At 35.6% G+C, this 27,416-nt stretch overlaps 2 protein-coding genes across 2 annotated transcripts; both read right to left on the minus strand.

The window, feature by feature from the left end:
- Nucleotides 1-608: 608 nt before the first annotated feature.
- Nucleotides 609-9,255, minus strand: LOC111990263 (putative disease resistance RPP13-like protein 3). Its single transcript, XM_065761193.1, has 2 exons — nt 5,995-9,255; nt 609-1,016 (listed from the first exon to the last, which is right to left on the minus strand). The coding sequence occupies exon 1, from the start codon at nt 8,978-8,980 to the stop codon at nt 6,089-6,091; it is 2,892 nt and encodes a 963-aa protein (XP_065617265.1). The 5' UTR covers nt 8,981-9,255; the 3' UTR covers nt 609-1,016; nt 5,995-6,088.
- Nucleotides 9,256-13,131: 3,876 nt separating this feature from the next.
- Nucleotides 13,132-16,956, minus strand: LOC112032521 (putative disease resistance RPP13-like protein 3). The gene has a single exon (XM_024065285.2). It carries the CDS (start codon nt 16,209-16,211, stop codon nt 13,329-13,331), a length of 2,883 nt encoding a protein of 960 aa, XP_023921053.1. The 5' UTR covers nt 16,212-16,956; the 3' UTR covers nt 13,132-13,328.
- Between the last annotated feature and the right edge of the window lie 10,460 nt (nt 16,957-27,416).

Genomic DNA, 27,416 nt, shown 5'->3' on the forward strand with positions numbered 1-27,416 from the left:
TTGCACTTCTTTATGGAAGTTCTAATTCCATTCTTTTTCATCTCCTAATACAACAATGACGGAGCTCAATTATCAAATCTCGTTTGATAATTTTTTGGGAATCATACAATGTAATTAACTACTTGGTTCATAAATTATTTTAATCAAGAGCAGATAGAAACAAGCCTTGTGAGTTACAATTGAACATTTTCATGCTTGCTTCACACATCTGAAATGAGTGTTAGACATTGATATACATAGTAACATAAGAAAAAATATTGATTAGTATTGAAAAAAAGAGGACTAAGAAAATAGTACAATAATAAACATCCATAAAAATAGCAAAAGTAACTTCACTGATTCCACCAGTTAACTATCAAAACATATGAAAATTTTGTTGATGCATTGCATTCCCTTTTCATGATATCTTTGAAGACTCATCTTGAAGACAAAACTAACGTCTAGATATTAAGTTTAATGTTTGTGTTTGTCCAAGCGTTTTATGATTAAAGCAAAAAAAAAGGTAAAAAAAAAAAAGAAAAAAAAGAAGAAGAAATTAATATAATATAATTGAATTCAACCACAGACTAATTAAGCTTTTCAATTTAGTAGTGTTCCAGTATCTAATCCCAAGATTATACCCTCCAAACCAAAACGGATTTATCACCACAGGTCCATAGACAAAAAACAAAAAAACAGTGAAGGCTTAAGTTTACAGCTAGGATAATCAGGGAAGAGAGGAGCATTGACCCCTCAGGCCAAAGCATAGCACAACAGACGAACTACTTTTCTCAATTAGTTGTTGGCAATGGGTCCAGAGGTGGATAGACTTGTAGCTTACACCCATCCTTCATCTGCAACTGTTGGAGCATCTCTGCTGATTCTCGATCCCTCAAGGCACTCAAACTTGGGTAAGCAACTGAGTCAGGTTCTCCAACATTATGTGAATTGCAACTTGCAAGGCAAGGGGCTACATTATTATTAGTCTCCAAGGTCCTCTCTCTCTCAGGCAGAGTATCTTTTAGTTGCATCTTTCACTTTATAAAAAGAAATAAGAAAAAGCAATGTTACATAAAGATGAAGACAACACAATCCAAATCATAAAGATGGCCCTGCTTTCCTATCTTTACTATTGAATCCAGATGGGTAGAGTCAGATTTTGAATCTTTAATATTTGAGGTTTTTGACCCAAATTAAAATCTAAAGTAGCATATCACAGTACTTCAAAAAAAGAGAATTAGCATATCACCTAAAAAAAATTATATAAAGCAATGATAAGCAAGAAAAAATTAATTTTTGCTAGAAACTCAACAATGGATCTACTATTTACAGCAGGTGAAAGTAGGTGTATTAAACCTAAGTTTCAAGTTCGCCAACAAGCAGAGTTCACTGTCAAGACAGATGACAAATTCAACAATGCTCTACTTTCCCTTTCCTGAATGTCTTCAAAGAATCATCTTGAAGACATAACAACCTCTAGATATTTTGTACACAAGTAATGCTAGTTTTTTTAATAATTTATTTCACAAATTGTTGAGGTGTCAAGTTGTGAGTACTGCAACATCACTTTCACATGGCCCACCACTGACATCATTTTTATAGTGTAGCAATCACCGCATACCACCTCAGCAGTTACGAAAATTTTTTGTGTCACTAAACTTATTGATTCATAAATTCCAAACACGCGAGCCAAAAAAACCATAAACTATCGATACAACATAAAAATTCTATGATAAATTGGGGCTGCATAACATATAATTCAATTATACATCAGTTTAGGTCAGAGTACACAAGTTGCAAGGCCTCTTCATGTTGGATGTCAAACACTTTGATAACGATATCCTCAACTAGCTAGTTAAAATCCAAAAGGACACATGATTTTGTCACATACCAGACAGACTGGAGTTTTTCGGTACTGCAAATACTCAAGGTTTTCAAATCCGGACCATTCAAAGAACCGGAGAAGGGAGAGGTTCAAGGTTTTTAAGGTCGGATCGAGGTCCAACCGAGGTCGAACCGTGATGATGTCAAAATTAATTTAATATTAATTAAAATACAAATAAATGTATTAAATGTGTAAAAATATGAAAATTTACCCTTAAAAAAAATAATAAGCAATTAAAACAACTTTCAAATGTATTTTCGTTATTTTTATAAAGTGAATAGAAAATAATAAATATAAACAAGCTTTAAAAAATTTTATTTATTATTCTTTCAAATAAAAAATGCATTTTAATTTAAAATAACATCATTTTTAACATAAATTTACAATTTTCATATTCATATTTATTGATGTGAAAGAATAATTCTTGAACCAAAAAAGAAAAAGAAAATACTATTAAGTAAATAGTGACAAAATTAAATCCAAAACTATTAATCTTGTAGAATTAAAATAAATAAAATATAAGTTTCAAGAAGAACAAATTCTTTCAAATAAAAAATGCATTTTAATTTAAAATAACATCATTTTTAACATAAATTTACAATTTTCATATTCATATTTATTGATGTGAAAGAATAATTCTTGAACCAAAAAAGAAAAAGAAAATACTATTAAGTAAATAGTGACAAAATTAAATCCAAAACTATTAATCTTGTAGAATTAAAATAAATAAAATATAAGTTTCAAGAAGAACACAAGGAAGCCTAGTGGTTCAGTGGTTAGCGTGTTGGACAAAGGTCCAAAAATCCTGGGAGGTCGTTGGTTCTATTCCTGGAGCACGCGTTTTACCTCATTAACTTCAGAACCGGTTTTCACTCACTAAAGAACTGGACTGGAGCTCGGGTCACGGGTAACCGGGTCGGACCGTCCGGTCCGGTCCGGATTTCACAACTATGCAAATACTTAAGGATGATGGACCTTTTAATTTGGCTATGGCACCCCTAGTTACCAATGGAGACAAGAAGCTTTTTGGGACCTTCTTACCAGTTGGAAATGCTGAATTTCCTAATGTAAAAGGAATGTATTTATTTCTCTACCACATCAGCAGTTTGTAAAATTTTTTGTAAAATAGTTTGTATCTCTAGCATTATTCTTTATATATATGCACATTATCTTAAGGTTATGGGAAAAACGTATATTGTAGGCATAGCCACGTATATTTCCTTTTCAATATTTTCCCTTCCTTCTATTTTCATTTTCCCTTTTCCATTTGGATTCAGATCAATGCTTGCCCATGATCTACAATTAATTTTCATATACAATCGGGAAGGAAAATTTTCTGGAGTTTGATGGCCTGGCTCTAAGCTCCCAAATGAAATAGATGGTACAAAAATTGTTATTGTAGATGCAATAGGCAGCAGTGGTTGGAACTAAAGATAGGATTTTCTTTGATTACTTGTTTTTGTTTGTGTTGGAACTAAAGATGTTTTTTTCTTAGACTAATCCCGGGGTGCCAATTATGCTGGATTTGGGGCTCTAATGCTCACAACTTGCATCAGTTGTTATCATATTCACAGGTCAAACTTCTTTACTTGATAGAGGTTTGCTGTATATGTTTTGAAACTTGTAATTATATTCCTGAATCTTTATCAAGGTTCATAATAGTGTTATAATTGGTCATACTAATCAGGCTATGATTACAATTTACATTTTGATGCCTGTCATAATAATCAAGACTCTCACTTTTATTATATCTTTAGTAAAAAACCAAAGTTGGAATGTTTTTCTACTCTAGTATAATCTAAGTGTATATGTGTGTGAAGCTCCCTCTTAGAAACTTGAATTCCGGCCCTTGCTCTCCATACTCCGCAAACACTTATACTTGTAGGTGATACAAATTTATAAATTGTAATTCCTGGTCTATCTCTCATCATCTATTTTTGGGTAACTTTTTTTTTTTTTTTGCTGAACTATTTTTGGGTAATTGAAAGTGTTCATATTGACAAATTACTGTAATCTACAAATCCACACAAAGGGGTAATTAAAACAATAACTCGAGGTAGAAGCAGATTTCTAGTTCTTGAGCCAGAACTAAGATGAGAATTGGCCTTTAGTGAACAACAATTGGGAAAAAACTTAAGATTATGCAAAGCTTGAAACATGCCCTAACATCCTCAAAAAAGGTGTGTGATTACATATCTACTATATTTCAGCATGCATGTGAAATATTCCCTAACATTGTCAAAAAAATAGAGGACCATCACTTTTCATCATATTGTGAGTGGGCAAATTATATAACCCAAGAACTATAAGTCAAGAATTTCAACAACTCTGTTGTGCTAGAATTATGATTTTTCTCCTGTGTGTGTGTTAAGATGTTTCTCATTGGCAGCTTGTGTAATTGTCCTGGTTGGAACTATCAACTGAGCCATTTTGCTCTTCTTTATGAAACTTCTAATTCCATTCTTTTTTTCATCTCCTAATACAACAATGACGTAGCTCAATTATTAATTCCCAATTGATAATCTTCATGGAATCATACAAAGTAATTAACTACTTGGTAATCAAATTATTTAACCAATTGCAGATAGAAAAAAGATTGTTAAGCATTGAAAAGAGAAAGAACAAACAGGACTAAGAAAATAGTGCAATAACAACTATCCATAAAAATAGTATTATGGCAGAGTAACTTGACTGATTCCATCATTCCACCATTTAACTAAATTTTTATTCTAAACTCATGTGATATACTGATGCATGTACCGATGATAACTACTTTTGAGTACAATCACAGCAGAATTTACTGCCAAAACTGATAACAAATTCGTAAATGCCTCCTTTCCATGATATCTTTGAAGAAAAAACTAACGGCTAGATATTATATTCCATGTTCATTATTTAAAAACCGAAGGCTGTCACATCAGTAAACTTAAGTTTAGAATACCAATTTAGAACCTCATTCTCTCTCCCTTATATGTGTATGTTTGTGGCTTAGTAATATTATTCAGTCTCACTTGTAGAAAAATCAAGATTCAAATCTCCCACCTAACTTGTAAAAAAAAAAAAAAAAAAAAGAACCTTAAGAAATCAATATAAGATAATTGATCCCAATCACAGACTTTTTAAGTAGTGTCCTAAGATACCTTCCTCCAAAGTGTGGTGGCTCTAGGAATTTTTTTTAGGGTGGTCACTAAGAAATTTAAATTATACAAAATCTAATAAAGCAATAATTTGAATATTTGCTACAATTGCTAGTCAAATCACTAAGGAGAGCAAAATTGTTGCGATTGCAAAACCAAAAAGAGTATAACTATCGCACTATCAAAGAGTCACAACCACAATATTTTTCATAGTACCATTTTTTATGGAAAAAAAAATGAAATTAGAGATTATTTTATTGAATAGGTTGAATGATCTACAAATTTAAATGATTAGCGATTTTTATCTTTTTGTTTTATAATAGGCTTTTTGGTTGAACAATTTGTTCACTTGTTGTTGTTTGGTCTTATCTTGTTTTTTTTTTGTTTATGTTTTTTGTTATTTGGGATAATATTTATTGTTGTTATTTAAGATTTTTTTTTATAAAAAAAAAAATTTATAAAAGGGATTAAGGATTATGTTTGGGGGGCAGAATTAATTTTAGAGTAATGCTATGTCTACAACATTTTTACAATAAATCTTATGCAAAAAATTGTTATTGGTGGGTAAAAAAATAATATCGGTATTTGGGTCAAATTAGAATTAGTAACAGCTTACTACATTGACTTTGTTGTGAAATTATTGTAAAAATGCTGTGAATATAACATTACTCTTATTTTTGTTGAACCCAAATTTTTGTAATTCTAAAGTCAGGGTATTCAACATTTTTATCCGGATGGTCACAATAGGTTAATTTAGCATATAATATTTTTTTAGCAAGTGTACATATACATTTTTTTACAAGTCAGGGTGGTCCTGTAACCACCCCTGGCATGCATGTGGTGCTGTCAGTGCTCCAAACCAAAATGAATTTATCGTCATAAACATAATAAATTATTAGAAAGTTTATTTTATATTTTTAAGTAGCAGTAAAAATTTAAAAGCTAGGATAATTAGGGATGTAGAAAAAGTAACAAGTACACAGCATATCATACCAGCAAAATGTGAACGAACGGACGAAACAGAGGAGCATTGACCCCCTTCAGGCCTCTGCCCCCCGCCAAAGCATAGCACAACAAATGAAGCCTCTCAACTTCTACTCTCTCGGTAAGTTGGGTCGAGAGGTGGATAGACTTGGAGCTTGCATCCATCCCTCATCTGATTCTGCAACTGTTGAACCATCTTTGCCAATGTTGGACCAGGATATAAAACTTCCACATTCCAAACGGCAGTCAACCAACGTAGTTCTTCAGGGGGCATAAAAAAAAAATCACAACACTCGATGATCAAACGTTGAAGCCTTGGCATTTCACCTTTCCCCATAGAGCAATGTACAACTTGCATTTTTGCCATTTTAAATACTTCAAGTTGGCAAAAACTACTTTCATCACAATCGAGGGTGATCTGATGATGGCCATCTCCTACTACTTTGAGTATTCGAAGGTTTGTAAGGCTACCCAACACTCTCATCACGCCACCACCAAATAAGTTTGCGCCTACAAATATGGTTATCTTTGTGAGTGTCAAGTGGAATGAAGTTGGACTTGAAAGCAACATAAGTTCATAAATCTTCAAAGTTTGTAAATGCGGCAAGGGATGGAGGCTTGACAAAAGTCCTGACTCCGTCCATCTTATAGAATGCAATTCTAATTTTCGTACATTAGGAAATCTGGCCTTGGCAAAGAGACTCTCAATGTCTTCATTTATAGCTATACCAGTAAGGACTTGAAGATTTGGTAAAGTCACTGTATTGTCAGTTCTCGGTAGAGATGTTGGCCCATCCAAGTACAAATGTCTTAATTTTTGTAACTTCCATATCCCTTTAGGCAAGCATTTTATTTTATAATTTGTCCTTTCAGAATTTCTCAGGTCCAACGTCTCTAGATTCCAAAGGCTGCATATGGAATCTGGAATGACATGAAGCTCTCCAGATTGAATGCTCAAGTACCTCAAAAGGATCAGGTTTTCAATTTTGTTGGGGATCAAACAACAAATGCCCATATTACTAAGCTCTACCACCCGAACCAACTTGTTAGTTTCACATAGCCATTTCAAGTAGTTGCTTTTATCAAGAGGACTCTCGAGCTTGACAACCTCCCCAAAGCCTATGAAAGAACGACTATTTGAAGGCTCACAAGGGTTGGAAGAAATGTCTGGATGGTTGGCACTGTGGATGGAAATTCTACGGGATTTGCTTATGGGTGAAAGGTTAACATTTGAACGAACCTCAAGAAACTTCTCTTCAGCACTCACTGATATACAGAGATGTCGTAGAAGATCATGGATACGACATGTTTTGACTCCTCCATCAAGCCTCTTCGTTGCTATTTGAATCAGGCTTTGATCAATGAGTTCCTCCAAGTAGTCCTCAGCAACATCCTCCATATTTCTAGTCCCAGTTTGCTGTATGAATCCCTCAGCTATCCAAAGTCGGATTAGTTGCATCACTGGTATCTCAAAGTTTTTTGGGTAGATACCAAAATATAGAAAGCATGGTTTCAAGTGTTGGGATAGGTGGTTGTAGCTTAAAGCCAATATGTCTCTGCAAAATGATTTATTCTGATCTAGATACCAATTGACATGGCCAATCAATTTCAACCATGTTCGATGTGTTTTCTCCTTATTTGCCAAAAAACCTCCCAATACCACAATTGCAAGTGGTAAACCATGGCAACTTTCTACAATTTGTCTCCCTAGAGTTTCTAGTTCCGGAGGACATGTATCTCCCCGAAACACCTTCTTAGAGAAGAGCTCCCAACTTTTATCTTGGTCAAGTAATTGGAGTTCATAAGGGGGAATATAAATACTATTATTATGACTACTTGCATGTAATGCTACTTCTTTTATTCTACTAGTAATCAATATTCTACTTCCATTTAAGTTTTTAGGAAAGGCAGTACTTACCTCATTCCATACTTCAGTTTTCCAGATGTCGTCCATAACAAGTAGGTACCTCTTGTCTTTCAAGTAATGGAACAATGCACTTTTCAATTCATCGTCATTCAAATCTTGCAATCCTTCACCATTTTTTCTGTATATACCTCGCACGAAACCTGACAAGGAATTTCTCAATGTATGGTCTTGTATGTGTTCCAAGAACTCAAACAATGCCTTTCTGAATTCTTCATCATTCATTTCCACGGTACCTTTCAAGTCTTCAACTAGTGTCCCTTTCAGTTTATCCTTGTTTAGGTTATACTTAGTTTCCAAACCATGGAGTAATTCGTCTTTCAATTCGACTTTCAACATAAATTTTTTCAGTTTTGGCATTGGTGTCACATCCTTCAAAATTTCAAGCAACAGGTCTCTGATTCTATATTCTTGAGAGACATAAACCCAACCTTGGACATCAAAGTAGTTCTTGACATTATTATTGTTGTAGATCTTCCTAGCAAGAGTGGTCTTACCTAGACCACCCATGCCAATGATTGAAACAACGTTATGTTGCAAATTCCCTTCAATAAGCTGCTTCACCAATGCCTCTGTGTCATGACCAAAGCCCACCACATGATCTTCCTCTACATATATCCTGCGCCTGTGCAGTATCTCCACGGCTTCTGCTTCTCCTCCAGATGATTCAGCTATTTCTATGCCATACTTGCTCCTATTGTTGTAAGTTTCCTTGATCAAGTTCTTGATGCTCTCTATCTTGTGTGCTACCTCATGAAGCGCGATTGCTCTGTCAAAGAAATGGATTACCTTCCTCGGCTTGCTTCTTTTCCTGTGCTTGGTCATTGTCAAGATGAATGTATCAATAACATCCTCAGCCTCATAGGCTACGTCCCTGATTTGGTTGACCAACTCCTTCACCAAGCCACTGTCATGTCGCTTCCCTTCAGTATTTTGGAGGAAGACGTTGACCAGAGACAGCTCGTTCTTAAGTAATTTGACTTGATCCTCTACTCCAGCTAGCAAGTTTGATTCTTGGGAAAGCAACTGAGTCAGGTTCTGCAGCAGGAAAGTCACAACAGCGTCTGCCATATCTGCTTATTTCGTTTCTTTGTGAGTAAAACACTAGAACTCGTACAAGAATTACAGAAATTTTTTTTTCTTAGGGGGATTATCCGGAAGGGTGAAGGAAAGTGTTTTATTCATGTTGACTCAATGTCATGTGGAATTCGAAGTTGGAAATGAAGGGTTGGAGTGAAGATGAAAATTCCTGGCAGGAACACTTTGTGGTGCAAATTCAATTATGTCCTGTCACCTGTGGGACCAATTTGCTTATGATAGACACGCAATTTGCTATGATTTTGTTTCACAATGGTTGAAAGTTGAAACTAATTGCAGACCCGCGCTAAAAGTAAAGGCACGCTATGAGGATGAAGGAGACACTGAGGTTTCTTATTAACTCTTGATTACATTGATATACAATGCTGACAGATTACCAACTAACAACTAACAACACTAACCTCCTAACTAATTAATCAAATGAGAAGCATTACCTTCACAATATTTTCACTAAAAATTTAAGATAATAAGTTGCCATTGGTTCTAATTTAAACACACCATTGAATATTTTTTTTTTTTTTCACTAGTAATAGTTAATAACAACTTGCGGCTTAAGATTTGTTGTTGAAGTGTGGTGAAAATGTTTGGACATAGCATTTTTCCTAATCAAATAGGTACACGTGGTAAACCAACTAACTCTGTCTATACTCTATCGTTTCTCTCCACCCAAAAAAAAAAAAAAAAAAAACTCGTCTATACTCCATACAGAAAATGACACAGTGGAGATCAAATAGGTACACGTGGTAAACCAACTAACTCTGTCTATACTCTATCGTTTCTCTCCACCCAAAAAAAAAAAAAAAAAAAACTCGTCTATACTCCATACAGAAAATGACACAGTGGAGATCAAAGACTAAATGTAACGACTTGTAGCACAGCTCCAGTTCTTGTGAGAAGATGATGAATGACATGTCATAAATACCCAGTTGGCTACACGACTTGTAGTTTCTTTTTGCTTTCCTTGAAGGTATTGTAGGACGGCCAACGAGGAGGATAAGGAAAAAGACATGTTACTATGTTAGTGTGTTTTTCCTTTCTAGTATTTTCCCTTCATTCTAATTTCCTTTTCACTTTTCCATTTGGAAATCCAGATCATTGCTTGCTTGTGATCTATAATAAATTGTAACTAAACACCCAAATGACACAGATGGTACAAGTTATTGTATATGGAACAGGCCTCAGTGGCCTTGACCTGAAGGTGATGACTAAAAATAACAGCTGTACTAATAAAATATAGGATTTTCTTTGACTGCTTATTTTTGTTAGTGTTGGAACTAATCATGGTTTTTTCCCAGACTGATCCCGGGGTGCCGATTGTTTATGCTGGATTTGGTTCTCGAATGTTCACAACTTGCATCAGTTTTCTTTTCTATCTCATTCATAGGTAAAACTGTTTTTTTTTTTACTTGATAGAGGTTGGCTATACCTGTATATCTCAATTATGAGTTTTCAAAAAAAAAAAAAAACATATACCTGAATTATGATCAATATTCATAATAATGTTATATTTGGTCATACTGAGTAACTGATCTCGCTATTCTCACTAAAGATAATTTACGTTCTAGCACCTATTATAACAATCATGACTTTTGTTTTTACATTTAAAAAATGACATCTTTAATAATTTTCGAAGTTGTATACTGAGGTTATGGACTTAAGAATGGTTATAAAAATTAATAAAGAGTATTTCCAGCATCGGTACTTTTACACTGTAAGGGTGCACAGATGTGTTAAATTGCTCATTTTCTTTTCAATTAATAATTTCATTTTGGTTTGATATTGCCATTGTTGAAGCCATGATTCCAATTTAATACATACTTATCTGTTCCACTATTTTCTTTCTTGAACATCCAAAAGATTTGGGCCTTACAAGATGGAACTATGGTTATCGTTGGAGGAAAAACTAATCGAGCAAAGGCTGAATTTCCAGAGGAGATGGACCGCTTGCTTGACCGATCAGGTTCCAGAAATAGTTGAATCATCTCGTTCCATGGAACCTGATAAAGTTAGTGGCTAGTTATGAGGCATTTAGATGGAAAGAAAGAACACTTGTAGTGGAATGATAGATGCAATTTTTAACTTTGAAGTAAAGCAGAGAGGTGGCTTGAATACAATCTGACTTCCAGCTCTCAGATTAAGGGCACCACTCCATTCCAATTGAACAAAACTTTGGCACAGAAGGTGAATTTGTCTTTCCAAATGTATAAATGCAGGCCTTTTTCAGCTCATATTGCAGATTCCACAGCCAGGTTTTGAGACAAGTTTTACAGTCTTTTTCTGCTGAATTGCTTATCCTCCAATTATTTCACTTACCATACAACATGTAAATTTCAGACTGAAAAAAATTTCATAAATACAATGTCATTCTTTACTGCCTCTAGGTCTACATTCAATTATTTTTTGTGATTGAAGGGATGTTGTTTGATAATTCAGACTCTAAAGATAGAGAGTTTATCACTGCCCTATTTTTATTAAAACTTTTGTCTTTGATTTCCTAGATGGTTGATAAATTTCTTTCCTCATTTTAAGTACTCATGATATTGGAGTCAAACATATATTTTCTAGTATTTGATAATTTGTATTTTTCAATTGGAGTCGTGACGAGCTTGTACTTGAGTTGTACTGGGTGCCAACTAGCCAAAGTTTGATAATTGCAGAGAAGATGTGGACTAAAAATAGACTTGTACAAGCCCATTGTGTGATCTAGTCAAGCCCGAAGTATGTTGTTTTGTCCTTATTCAGGTTCTTTCTACTAAGAATCCTGATGTCACTTGTATTAAATGACCTAATCCATTTTTGTAGTGCAAGTAATAAGTCCATTAAACTGAATCACGGTAATTCCATGTATTTCTCTTGAATTTTTAATTCTCTTCATATATTTTTTTCCATTAATTTAACAATTAAAAAGCAAGTATTTAGTGTCAACCAAATTTATGAAATTAATTTGACCAATCCATCTCTCATCATCCATTTTTGGGTAACTGAAGCGTTCATATTGAATAACTGTAATCTGCAAATCCATACAAAAGGATAATGAAAAATATTGAATAACTGTAATCTGCAAATCCATATACAAAAGGATAATGAAAAATAATAACTTTAGGCAGAAGCAGATTTCTAGTTCTGGATCAAGAACTGAGATGAGAAGTGGCCCTGTAAATGACAACGGGGAAAAGCTCAGGATTGTGCAAAGCTTGAGAAGTTAACTATAAAGTCATCAATAAACGTCTGTAATTACATGCCTCTTATATTTCAGCATGCTTGTGAGACATGCCCTAACATCCTCAGAAAAAAAAAAATTAGAGGATCATCACTTTCCATCATATATGTGGGACAAATTATACAGAGCGAAAAACTAAAGGTCAGGAATTTCAACAACTTTGCTGTACTAGGATTATGCATTTTCTTTTGTGTGTGTGTGTGTTAAGATGTTTCTCATGGACATATCAAGTGAGCTAGCTTTTTGCACTTCTTTATGAAAGTTCTAATTACATTCTTTTTCATCTCCTAATACAACAATGATGGAGCTCAATTATCAATTCTCGTTTGATAATTTTCTTGGAATCATACAATGTAATTAACTAGTTGGTTCATAAATTATTTAATCAAGAGCAGATAAAAAGAAGCCTTGTGAGTTACAATTGAATGTTTTCATGCTTGGTTCACTCATTCTGAAATGAGTGATAACATCATAACATAAAGAAAAAAGATAGTTAAGCATTGGAAAAAAAAAGGACTAACAAAATAGTGCAGTAATAGACATCCAGAAAAAGAGAATTATGGCAGAGTAACTGATTGATTCCAATAAGTAATTAATAATAAATAGTTTTTAATTACAATCACAAGCAGAATTCACTGTCAAAATAAATGACTAATTCATTGATGCATTGCTTTCCCTTTCCAAGATATCTTTGAAGAATCATCTTCAAGACAAAACTAACATCTAGATATTATGTTTAAAGTTTGTGTTTGTCCAAGATTTTTATGATTAAAGCAACATTACTTGAATTATATATAAAAAAAAAAAGAGGTTCAGTGCCATTATTTCTGAACCAATGTCTGTCACTTGGATTCAAGTTTCCTTTCCTACTTGTAAAAAAAAGGATGGAAGTCTATTCGAGGAATAAAAAAAATTAAGAAATTAATATAACATAATTGAATTCAAACACAGACTAACTAAGCTTTTCAATTATTTATCAGTGTCCCAATTCCAAGATTATACCTTCCTCCAAACCAAAACAGATTTATCACCACAGATCCATAAACAAAAAACAAAAACAAGAACAAAAACAGTAAAGGCTTAAGTTAACAGCTAGGATAATCATGGAAGAGATGAGTTCAGAGGTGGATAGACTTGGAGCTTACATCCATCCCTCATCTGCAACTGTCGAAGCATCTTTTTCAATCTTGAATCGGGATGTAAAGCTTCCACATCCCTCAAGGCAGTCAAGCAACATATTTCCTCCATGTGAATCATATCAAACCTGCAACGCTCCAAGACCAAACGTTGAAGCCTTGGCATTGCACCTTTCTCCATAGTCCATCCCATATCAGTTACTTTTCTCATTTTTAAGACTTCGAGTTGACAAAAACTGTTTTCATCGCAATGGAGTGTGAACCAGTTACAATTTACAATTTTGAGTATTCGAAGGTTGGTAAGGCTACCCAACACTTTCCAGATAGATGGAACATAACGTGGCACATCCAGCAAGGTCACATCCAGCAAGGTTATCTTTGTTAGGGTCGACTGGAGTGAACTTGGATTTGAAAGACTAACATATTTACGAAGCTTCAAAGTCTGTAGATGACGCAAGGGATGGATGCTTGACAACGTCAAAACCAATGACGGTGGCGCATGTAACCCATAAAATCCTAATTTTCTAAGGTTAGGAAATCTGGCCTGGACAAAGAGACTCTCAGTTTTGTCATAATCTAAAGATATACCAGTGAGGACTTGAAGATTGGGTAAACCCGCTTCCTTGTCAGGTCTAGGTAGATATGTTGGCCCATCCAAGTATAAATGTCTTAATTTTTGTAACTTCCATATCCCCTTGGGCAAGCGTTTAATTTCAGAATTTCTCATGTCCAGCGTCTCAAGATTCCAAAGGTTGCATATGGAATCTGGAATGACATAAAACTTACCAGAGGAAATGCTCAAGTACCTCAAATGAACCAGGTTTTCAATCTTTTTGGGGATTAAGCAACAAATGCGGACCATATTTCTGAGCTCTACCACCCGAACCAACTTGTTACTTTCACATAGCCATTTCAAGTAGTAGCCTTTGTCAAGAAAATTGTTATGCCCGACAGCTTCCCCAAAACCTATTACAGAACGACTATTTGAAGGCAAACAAGGGTTGGAAGAAATGTATGGATGGTTGGCAAAGTGGATGGAAATTCTACAGAATTTGCTCATTTGTGAAAGGTTATCATTAGAACAAACCTGAAGAAACTTTTCTTCAGCACTTTCTGATATACAAAGATCTCGTAAAAGATCATGGATACGACATGTTCTAACTCCTCCATCTAGCCTTTTTGTTGCCACTTGAATCAAGCTTCGATCAATGAGTTCCTCCAAGTAGTCTTCAGCATCGTCCTCCATATTTCTATTCCCAATTTGTCGAATGAATCCCTCGGCTATCCAAAGTCGGATTAGTTGCCTCCCTGGTATCTCAAAGTCTTCTGGGTAGATACCAAAGTATAGAAAACATGGTTTCAAGCATTGGGGTAATAGGTGGTAGCTTAGAGCCAATATGTCTATGCAACTTGATCTATCCTCAGTCAGATATGAATTAACATGGCCAACATATTTCGACCATGTTCGATGCGTTTTCTCCTTCTTGGCCAAAAGGCCCCCCAATACCACAACAGCAAGTGGTAAACCGTGACAACTTTTCACAATTTCTCTCCCTAGAGTTTCAAGTTCTAGAGGACATGTACCTCCCCTGAACACCTTCTTAGAGAAGAGCTCCCAACATTCATCTTCTTTAAGAAATGGGAGTTCATAAGGGGGATTAGGAGGAATACTATCATTAATACTACTTGCATGTGATGCCACTTCTTTTATTCGGCTAGTGATCAATATTCTACTTCCATTGGAGTTAGTAGGAAAGGCAACACTTACCTCATTCCATGCCTCAGTTTTCCAGATGTCGTCCATGACAATTAGATACCTCTTGTCTTTCAAGCGTTCGAACAACACACTTTTCAATTCATTGTCATCCATATCTTGCCATCCTTCACCATTCTTTTCGTAAATATCTTTCACGAAACCCGACAATGATTTTTGCAATTTATGGTCTTTTATGTGTTCCAAGAACTCAAACAATGCCTTTCTGCATTCTTCATCATTCATTGCCTTTATACCGTTCAAGTCTTCAATTAGTGTCCCTTTCAATTTATCTTTGTTCGTGCTATACTTAGCTTCCAGACCGTGAAATAATTCCTCTTTCAATTCAACTTTTAACACAAACTTCTTCAATTTTGGCATTGGTGACACACCCTTCAAAATTTCAAGCAACAGGTCTCTGATTTTATATTCTTGAGAGACATACACCCACCCATGGAAATCAAAGTGGTTCTTGACATGATTATTGTTGTAGACCTTTCTAGCAAGAGTGGTCTTACCTAAGCCACCCATGCCAATGATTGAAACAACATTAAGAATCAAACTCCCTTCAATAAGCTGCTTCACCAGTACCTCTGAGTCGTAACCAAATCCCACAACTTGAACTTCCTCTACGTATCTCCTGCGCTTGTGCAGCATCTCCTCCATTTCTGCATCTCCTCCAGATGATTCAGCTATTTCCCCTATGCCGTACTTGCTCCTATTATCGTAAATTTCCTTGATGACATTCTTGATGCTTTCTATCCTTTTTGCAACATCATGAAACAAGATAGCTCGGTCACATGAAAGGATAAACCTCCTCATCTTGCTTCTTCTCTTGTGCTTTGTCACTGTGACGATGAATGTATCAATAACATCCTCAGCCTCATAAGCTACGTCCCTGATCTGGCTTACTACCTCCTTCAACAACTCATTGTCATGTCGTTTTTCTTCAGTATTTTTGAGGAAGATGTTGATCAGAGACAGCTCATTCTGAAGTAACCTGACTTGATCCTCTACTCCCCCAAGCAATTTTGATTCTTGAGAGAGCAACTGAGTCAGGTTCTGTAACAGGAAACTCACAACACTCTCTGCCATGGCTGCACTGTCTTCTTCCCTTACCCGCTTGACTCTACACGAAGAACATGAAACCCACACCCAAACCCAGTTTCATCACCACCACCAACGACAAACCCAGATTCCACTACCATCAACACCACCAACAGCAACACAAAAAAATCCAAAAGAATGCACAGGAAACCCATAACCACAACCAAAAATCCAAACCCACCAACAGCCCTCAATCACAATCACAACCTTCCACACAAAAATCCAAACGAACGTACAAGCAACCTCCACCACTGCCCAAGCCTCCCCAACCACAACCAAAAATCCAAACCCACCAACACACAAATGCACAGGAAATCCAAACCACAAATGCAAACTCAAACTCAGAATCCTTAGATCGGAGACCCAAATCACGAAATTAGACACAGAGATGAGAGAGAGGTAAGTTTTATTTGTCTCAAGTACTCACCCCTGTTAAAAGCAAAGATGAATTTGTATTTTTCCTAGCTTTTTATGACTCATCTTGAAACATAAAATATTAAAAAGTAAAGGAAAAAGAAGATCTAGGTTCTATATGGAAATGCGGTGGATGATATTCGTAGATTAGAGTGGGCTAGTATTTGTTGCAAGGAGGGATGAAAATAAGATTGCACATGTATTGGATGATGATGATTTGTATTGGATGATGATTATTTGTTTTAGATGATGATTTGTATTGGATGGAGGATTATTCTCCACCGGAAGCTTTGTATTAAGATGTTTAAAAAAAAAAAAAAAGGCTAGGTTTTATCTAAACCTTTTTTAAAAAATAAAAACCTTTTTAACAAATATTCATTTAGACTTTATAGTTTTAAATAATTTTAATCAAACCAGGTAAGTTTAATTTAAACCTCAATATTTGAAATAAATCTCACTTAAACCAACTAGTGATATGACGTATCAGGCCAAAAAAAAAAAAAAACAAACTAGTGATGTGATGATTATCGGATTAATAGAAAAATATGATAGAATGTTTAAATGAAATCTTTGTAGAAACTTTGAGGTATAAATAAAACATTTTCAAAGTTTAAAATTTAAATAAAAAACCTTTTTTTAAAAATATTTAAATGAAATAATTACAGATATTTTTTTCTCAGGGGGCAGAGGGTTGTTGGGAAAGGAAATACCGGAAGGCTGAAGGAAAGTGTTTTATGTTGACTGTCAAAAGTGTCGTGCGGACTTTGAAGTTGGAAATGAAGGGAGGAGGGAAGGCTCCTAATAATGGAGTACTGCTTTCTTTTCCTTGTTTTTTCGCTGGTTAGAGACATTATTACATTAATGTCCGTTAGGGGTGTTAATGTTTAACCTAACCTGGGAACATGACACAGATTTTTTTGGGTTAGGGTTGGGTCTTAATGGGTTTGCGTCATAAACGGGTCGACCTAAAAGCGACACGATAAGAAACGGGTCATAAATGGATCAACCCGTGTAACTCGTAATAGAAACGTTTGACACACCAATTTATTTGTGTCAACCCGAAATAACTCACTTAACACAACCCGTTTAACTCATATAACAAATAAGTTTTTATTTTATTTTAGATTTGTCAAATACCTTTTATATCCCACATATATTTTAAATTTAAAAAGAAAAGTGAGTAATTACAAAAATTTATAAGGGATATATAATTGGAAATTGAAACTTTACAGAACTTAGAACTACTAATACTTTTTTTTTTTTTTTTTGTGGCATAGAACTTACACAAATGAAATTGGATGAGCTTGTGGAAGATGTTATGAATTTGCACATCAATAAAGAATCTATGGATGATAATCGTGGGCATAGTCAGGATTAGTCTACTGTTTGTTCAAATTTTTTCAATATTGATACTTAGCATATGGCGAGTTCCAAGAATATTATATTTTTGTTGAACTATGTTACTTTATTTTGTGAAACTTTAGTTTCAAAAAAAAAAAATTGTGAAACTTTGTTATTTTGAATTTGGGTTGAAGTATATGCACTTCTTTTGGAGTGTAAAAAAGTTATTTCTAGATGAATGTTATATTTTTGTTGAATTATATTATTTTGAATGTGGGTTGAAGACTCGAAGTGTATGCACTGCTTTTTGGGATGTAAAAATAATTATTTCTAGATAGATGTTATATTTAATACTATGTAGGTTGAAATGAGTTGTGTTACATTCGTGTCAACCCAATACAACTCATTTATTAAGCGTGTCAAATGGGTTGGGTCAGGTCAACCTGCCTTTTTAACAAGTCGGGTTAGGGTTGAAGGATCATGACATGATTATTAAATGGGTCGGGTTAGGGTTGAGCCATTTAGTCGAATACCCTTACCTCGACACGACACGAACTTGACACGCTAACCCAAATTGACACCCCTTATCCGTTCTACAATGCTGCCGACAGATATTATTTATACTAGCAGTGAACTCACATATTGTGCGTGATAATTATCTTATCATGGTTTTATTGATTATTTTTTTACAATTCAAACTAATTTAATAAAAAGTAATGTATTTAGTAATTGTATTTTTATTTATTACAAGTAATTATAAATGTAATTTAGGAACAATCATAAATATAAATTTTGTCATATCAAAATAAAAATAATTTAATTTTTTTCAGAAATTCAAAAGACAAGTTAATGAAAATATTCATTTTTTAATAAAAGTTATTTATAACATTTTATGAATCATTAAAAGGAATATAAAATTTGGAGATTATTTTTTTAGTTTTAAACAAACTTTCTCAAACCTTATTTTTTCCGCCTACAATCCAAAACACCAAAAAATGTAATTAAGAAAATTAATAAGACTTAACAATGATTAATTGGACTAATTAGGAAAACAATTTGTTGTAATTACATCAACCCAAAACATATTATGAAATAAACAATTAGTATTAGCAAAATCTAAGAATTAAATTTCTATATATGAATTATTATAAAATAATAATAATAATTAAAATAAAATTGCAAAAACTAAAATTTGTCACCCATTTGATTATTTTCGTTTGGTTAACCTTTGCTTTTTCTCTAAATAAATGGCATGATAGTGTATTTCTAATACAATTATTAAGATTACTTTGTCCACCACAAAGGATTAAAGAATAAACAACGATTAGTAAAGTCTTATAGTTTAACATCTAAATTGAGCACTATAAAAAATCATGCTATGTAATAGAATAAAATTATATTTTTATATACCATATTTAATTCTATATAACACAATAAGATAGCATTTAACAATCAAAGAGAAAAAAAATAAAAATAAAAAACAAAACTAAAACGCATTAACCCAAAGTAGAGTTTTAAAGAATATAAAAAATTATCAACATAAAGTAGATATGCAAGAAAAATAAAAAAATCCACCAAAGATTTGAGAGAGAGAGAGAGAGAGAGAGAGAGAGAGAGAGATTGAACATTTTTGTTGTGAGGGAAAACTATGCATAGAATGGAAGAGATAGCGACAAATTTATAACAAGAGGGAGAGACAAAAATAAAGAAAGATGAAGGGAAAGAGGAAGATTAATGATATTAATTTAGAGGGTAATGGAGAGATGAAAAGGTAAGGAAGAGAGAAATGTTGGAGAAGTAGTAGGGAGATGAAAAGGTAAGGGAGAAAGAAAGGTTGAAGAAGTATAAATATTAAAAAAATAAATGTTAAAAACAATTATAGGAAAATTGGAAAGAAAAATGATAATGACATGGACGCTGATGTAGCACAACTGGAGCATAATAATAATAAATGCTACGCTTCAACTTTTAGAAATATATAGATGATATGTTGTGGTGAGTGCCTAGTAAAAGTAGCTTGACTACTTGATTTGATATTTGACAAATAAATTAAATTAATTTGAAGGACATGTAATAAACTAAAATCTCCAATTTTATCATCCACATTAACAATCATTAAGTTTGGGATGTCTCACAAGAAGGGAGTGTATGTATTGAGACAACATTCCCTTAAATCCAGAAAATAAAGAATAAAAAATTATTCTCTCTCTGATCTCTCTCATGTGTATTGAGATTATGCTTCTCATGGACAATGTTTGTCTTAGAGCAACCACATCAGTTCGTGCAAATTTTCTGTCTATTTTACAAGAAAAAATCTACTTTTTCTATTTTATGCATCCACTTTTACAAAACACCTACATCAGTTTGTCTATTATACACATTTATTCAAATAAAATATTCAATCCACACCCACACCCACCGTGAACTCACCCAGCCACTATCATCAACCCACCCAACCACCATCATCAACCCACAAATCTTCAGCTAATTCATTCCTATCAAACACATAAACAGCCACCAAAATATTAAAAACACACACACACACACACACACACACACACACACACAGAAACAGCTTGCGGAGCTAGCCAAATAGAAAAAGAAGTAAAAGAAACCCAGGTAGAGAACGTGTAGATGGGTCTCATGGAGCTACCCCAAGCGGCTTGCTTGGACTTGGACTTGGCAGATGGGTCTCATGGATTATCGAACTCTTCTTCTTCCTCAACAGCTCTCAAGTTTGGGCGATCTGATCTTTGAGTTTTTGGGCGATTTGGTCTCTAAGTTTTTGAGCGATCTAATTGAAGATAAGATTGAAGAACGGCGACATAATTTTGTGATGTCGCGGAAGCCTAAAGAGAAACACACACGATGCTCTCTTGATGGAACAGAAACTAAACTGTTAGTTTCTGGTAGTAAACCTCGAATCCACGAGGGGTTTCCCTGAATCCACAAGGAGATAAAACTGGAATCCACCAGAAGAAAATTTGACAAAAGTCTGTGTTTATTGATAATAGTCTAATTTGCCTCTGACGGCTACAAAACATATAAATACTAAGAAAAAACGTTTAAAACCCTAATTCGCGCTAATTAAGCGATTAGGGGACAAAATTACCGAATTTTACCAAAAATGGCAAAATTGAGTTAACTGCAGAATCATAAACTACTGACCTTAAGGGTCGTCCCAAAACAGACGGGACCTTATTCTGACTTTTAAACTAAAAGTTATTAAGGAAAAACAAATATTACTATAAATAGCAAAAACACTGTTATCGGGGCCTTAATGAAGGAATTCGCCTAAATTTTGGCGACGTTCATGGCATTTGTCATGAATCTGGATCAGAACGTCGTTTCCCTTCAACCTGCCAAATTTCATGCAATTCCGACACTGTTACCCCGATGCCCCCTACTGGCACCCCCCTTTGATCTTGCGTTGTGACTTCCTGCGCCCCTGCTGTTCAAGGAAGGCATGTGCTGTCTGTTCTACATCAGTCCCCCCCACTTGAAAAGAACTCGACCCCGAGTTCCCACTATCTGGTTCATCAGGAGGATGATAATCATACAAGTCTGCAACATTGAAGGTAGAAGAAATGCTCATGTCTGGAGGAAGAGCAACCACATAAGCATTGTTGTTGATCTTCTTAGTAATCTGAAATGGTCCATACTTCTTGTCCTTCAATTTGTTGTAGGTACCAACAGGAAATCTCTCCTTTCTGAGATAGACCAGCACTAAATCCCCAACATTGAAGATCTTCTCACGCCTCTTCTTATCAGCAGCTTCCTTGTACTTGGCATTTGTAGCTTCAAGTTTCTGCCTCACCTCCTCTTGCATGGCTTGAATACGATTAGCCATATTTTCTGCTGCTTGACTCACTCCTGGAAGCTCAGGTAAAGGTACCAAGTCCAAAGCGTGTTTTGGGGGCACGCAGTAGACGATGGCAAATGGAGACTTACCAGTGCTTCTACTGACTGAGCTATTATATGCAAACTCTGCTTGGGACAATGCAAGATCCCACTGCTTGGGCTTCTCGCCTGAGATACACCGGATCAGATTCCCCAAAGTGCGATTAACCACTTCTGTCTGGCCATCAGTCTGTGGATGACTGGTGCTGCTGTAATTCAAGGAAGTGTCAAAACGCTTCCACAAAGTCCGCCAGAAGTGACTAATGAACTTGGTATCCCGGTCAGAGGTGATGGACTTTGGCACTCCATGCAAACGCACAACTTCTTTAAAGAACAGATTGGCCACTCGAGTAGCATCTGAAGTTTTCTTGCATGCTATGAAATGGGACATCTTCGAGTACCTGTCAACCACAACAAAAACAGAATCCATACCTCGCTGGGTTCGAGGAAGACCCAGTATAAAGTCCATAGACAGATCCTCCCATGGGGCTTGTGGAACTGGCAAAGGCATGTATAAACCAGTATTCTGAGATTGACCCTTAGCAGTTTGGCAGATTGGACACTTCCTCACATGATTTCCAACATCCCTCTTGAGTTGTGGCCAATAATACCTCTCTTCCACCAGTGCTATAGTCTTATCTCTGCCCATATGTCCACCCAAACCTCCACCGTGCAGCTCCCTAATAATCTGCTCCCTCAATGAACTTTTAGGGATGCATAATTGGTTACCCCGAAAGAGGAAACCATCCTGGATGTACATACTATTGACAGCAGTATAAGTTTGTTGACACTTACCCCAAATATCACCGAAATCCTCATCATTCTCATACAGCTCCTTGAGGCAATCAAACCCTACAACTTCAGTACGTAGGGTGGTCAACAAAGATGCTCGCCTGCTGAGTGCGTCAGCCACCTTATTAGTGACACCAGACTTGTGCTTCAATGTGAAATGGAAGCGCTGAATATAAGTTACCACCGAGCATGCATCCCGTTAATGCTAACTTGACTGTTAATGTGCTTCAATGCCTGATGATCTGTAAATAATACAAACTCCCTCTGAATCAGGTAATGCTCCCAATGCTTAAGAGTCCGTACTACAGCAAAGAACTCTAGCTCATAGGCTGACCATTTACTTCAAGCTTCACAAACTTTCTCACTGAAGAATGCTACTGGCCTGTTGTCTTGTGAAAGAACAGCGCCTATCCCGACCACAGATGCATCACACTCCACCTGAAACACCTTATCAAAGTTGGGCAATGCCAAAACCGGGGCTGTGCTCAACTTTTCCTTGATTAAGGCAAAGCTTTGTTCTGCCTCTTTTCCCCACGAGAACTCCCGTTCTTCAGACACTCAGTGATAGGGGCGACTATGCTACTGAAATCTCGAACAAACCTCCGATAGAAGGTTGCTAGCCCATGGAAACTTCGCACATCATTCACTGTCTTTGGGGTTGGCCATTCTCTGACTGCATGGACCTTGTCCTCATCAACATGAATCCCATCCGCACTGACCACCGTACCCTAAGAACAGCAACTTATCAGTCAAGAAGCTGCACTTCTTCAAGTTAATATACAACTCATTGGCCTGCAACACCGCTAATACTTCTCGCACATGATTATAGTGGGCTGCTTCTGTCTTACTGTAAATCAGGATATCGTCAAAATAAACTACCACAAACTTTCCAATAAATGGTTTCAATACCTGATTCATAAGTCTCATGAAAGTGCTGGGAGCATTGGACAATCCGAAAGGCATTACCATCCACTCATACAACCCCTCATTTGTCTTAAAAGCTGTCTTCCACTCATCTCCAGGTCGGATCCGAATCTGGTGATACCCACTCTTGAGATCCAGCTTGGTGTAACACTTGGACCCACTCAGCATATCAAACATGTCATCTAGTCGGGGAATAGGAAATCGATACCTGACTGTGATCTTGTTGATGACTCGACTATCCACACACATACGCCAGCTCCCATCCTTCTTTGGTGTTAGCAGTGCCGGTACTGCACATGGACTCATACTCTCCCTGATCTGCCCCTTGCTCAAAAGCTCATCCACCTGCCCCTGTAGAATCTGACCCTCTTGAGGATTCATCCTGTAATGTGGCAGATTAGGTAGACTAGCTCCAGGAACTAAATCAATGCAATGCTGGATGTCACGCATTGGTGGTAAACCTGCAGGCAGCTCTTCTGGAAAAAGCTCTTCAAACTCCTTGATCAATGGCTGAATCGCCTCAGGTATCTCAGCAACCTTCTTTGGCTCACCATCTATCACTACTACAGCATATACCTGTTTCATCTCCTTACAATCCCTGTCAAACTCATCTTCATTGTTCACTATAAGGAGTGCTGGCTTTCCCTCCACTTTAGAAGCGTTGGGTCTATTGCCTTCCTTAATAGGACCAAGGACAATTTTTCTGCCATTCTTAAAAAACACATACACATTATCCTTACACCTATGAGTAGCATCTACATCATACTGCCAAGGTCTACCCAGTATTAAATGACATGCACCCATTTCAACAACATCACAAACTACTTCATCTACATAACATTTACCCATAGAAAAAGTAACACGACATTGTTGAGTAACAAGGGTTTCCGTACCTTTCTTGATCCAACCTATCTTGTACGGAGAGGGATGCTTTTCTGTTTTCAGTCCTAGCTTGGTAACCAAATTCTTCGACGCAATGTTCTCTACACTGCCACTGTCAATGATCAAATCACAGATCCTCTTGCTGATGGTGCATCGTGCTCGGAAGATCTCATTTCGTTGATCACCGTATTCCACCCTTGGTGTGAGCAACAACCTCTGAATCACCAAAGACCGCCCTAGTGGCACGCCTTCCTCGTCCTCTTGGACCTCATTGGAATGGCAGCATCATTTTGAGCGATTTGATTGAAGATCAGATTGAAGGATGTCGAAACGACAGCATCATTTTAGCTAGCTGGAATATCAGATTGAAGAATAGTGGCATCATTCAGTCAGTCATGGACTCAAGTCACGGTTGTTGAGGAAGAAGTGTGATCGGTGGCAGTGGAGAGTGAGTGCAACAGAGATAAGGAGAGAGAAAAAACTATTAAAAAATTAAATACACATGCTACAGTGCCCGTGTAAATTTACACGGGTACTGTAGCTTGTTGAAAAATTCGGAAGACTTTACACATTTTTAAACGGACTAATGTGGGAAGTTTTGTGGCTTAAATATGTAAAATTCCTTTCTTTTTCTATTATACATGAGTATACAAGAGTTGATGTGGATGCTTTTAGCTTTTTTCCATCACCTATGCTTATTTCCGTACTTCTTTCTAAAAAGTTGGTTAAAGTTCACGAGTTTTTCTAAGATTACATCGTTTATTACAACTTGTTGAAATGATAAAATTTGAGTGATAGAGAATCACTTTCACATAAACTTATGACATTTTTTTTTACTACCACTCACGATTAACCACACTTTCTCAAAGTAATATGCTTGGGGGGAGAATTCTATTCTTTTTCTTCTGCTAATACAACAATTCCTAATTCATAATCCATCTTGGAATCATAATTCTTATTCCAGAAGTAAATAGAAAGAATGCCTTTTGAGTTAAAATTGTACATTTTCATGTCTGGTTCATACAAATTCCAAAATGACTGCTAAACATTGAAAAAAATATCCATAGAAAATAGTTTTATAATATCTATCGATAAAAATGGCGGTATCATAGTGTAACACTATTGTTCACAACAGTTTTGACTAAATTTTTACTTTAAACTTAATGTGAGATATATTGCTTACACCAGAAGAAAGTACGTCTATTGAACCTAATGGACCGTTGGTATATTGAAATCGGTTACTTTTTGTGATGAACTGGAAAATTTTATTCACAACGAAGGAGAATTACAAGGGGGGTCTGTTGGCCTCCACCCTAATTACAAATTCAAAATAGGGAGGGCCACAGCCCAAATCAAAAGAGCCAAATTACATTGTTCAATAACGTAGCACAGAGGGGTTTATGAGAGTATAGCAGAAATATCACAGCAAATGCCCTTAATTCTCTAGGAAATATCTTGGCTAGGGTATATAGATGAAAAATTCACAATTGCCCTAAACTTCCCTATCTAGTAACGTCTTCAAAGAATCATCTTAAATACATAAAAACCTCTAGATATTCTATCCATGAGTAATGATAGGGATAATTTTTTTAGCAACTTATTTTACAATTTGCAATGGTGTTATGAGTGGTGCAACATCATTATTATATGGCCTGTTACCAACATCACTTTTATTGTGCATTAATCATAACATTTTACCTTAGTAGTTGTGAAAATTATTTTCTTAGTGTCATTAAACTTATTGATTTAGAAATTCAAAACTAGCTAGCCACAATAACCATAACCTTTTAATTGAACACAAAAATTCTAGGGTACATTGAGGCTGCATAACATATATCATTCAGTTACACTTTACACATCTGTTTAGTTGTAAAATTACATTGATAGATGTATACATCTGAAGCGAACCTAAGTTACACAAGTTGCCAGGCCCCTTCAAGTTTGATGTTGAACACTTTGATAGGACATTCTCAACAACCAAGTTAAAATCTAGAAGGACAAGATTATATCACTTCTATAGCCAATATCATTAAAAATTCCGAGTTATGACAAATGATTTCCATGGTAAAAACAACATTCTTCGACAGTAAGAAAATTACCTTATCTGGAATCTGGATTAGAAGCACCAGATGTTACAACAATTGTTTAGGGACCCTCTGTCAGAAAGTGTACACCATATCTGCTTATTTCGTTTGTTTGTGAGTAAAACACTAAAACTTGTACAACAATTACAGATTTATTTTTCTTAGGGGGATAGTCCAGAACGGTAAAGGAAATTGTTTTACGTTGACTCAATGTCATGCGAGACTTCGAAGTTTGAAATGAAGGCGAAAATTCCTAGCAGGAACATTTTGTGGTGCAAAAATTCAATCTTTTATGTCTTGTCTATAACTCCTCACCAGTCTTGGGACCAATAATAGATGACTGTAGTGGTAAACACGCAATTTATTTACGATTTTGTTTCACAATTATTGAAAGTTGAAACTAATTGCAGATCCGTGCTTTATCAGTCATGATGAATGTATCAATAACATCCTCAGCCTCATAAGCTACGTCCCTGATTTGGCTTACTATCTGCCATGTCTGCTTAATTATTTTCCCTCCCTAGTGGGTAAAATACCAAAACTTAGTGCAACAATTACAGATATTTTCTCAGAGTGAGAGGGATTGTTGGGAAGGGAAAGTCCTGAAGGATGATGGGAAGTGTTTTATGTTGACTGTCATGTGGACTTTGTAGTTGGAAATGAAGGGACGAGGGAAAGTTCCTAATCGTTTTCCTTCGAAGAGTGAAGACCAAAAATTCTTAGCTGGATAGTTGGGCAGTGCAAACAGCAATGTTCATGTCCTGTTCATAGCTTGTTGGACTTGTGGGATCAATAATAATGGAGTATAGAGTACTGCTTTTCTTTAACAATAATTGAGTAATGCTGCCGTCACACA

Source organism: Quercus suber, unplaced genomic scaffold (genome assembly GCF_002906115.3).
Source record: "Quercus suber isolate HL8 unplaced genomic scaffold, Cork oak 2.0 scaffold_400, whole genome shotgun sequence".
Lineage (NCBI taxonomy): Eukaryota > Viridiplantae > Streptophyta > Magnoliopsida > Fagales > Fagaceae > Quercus > Quercus suber.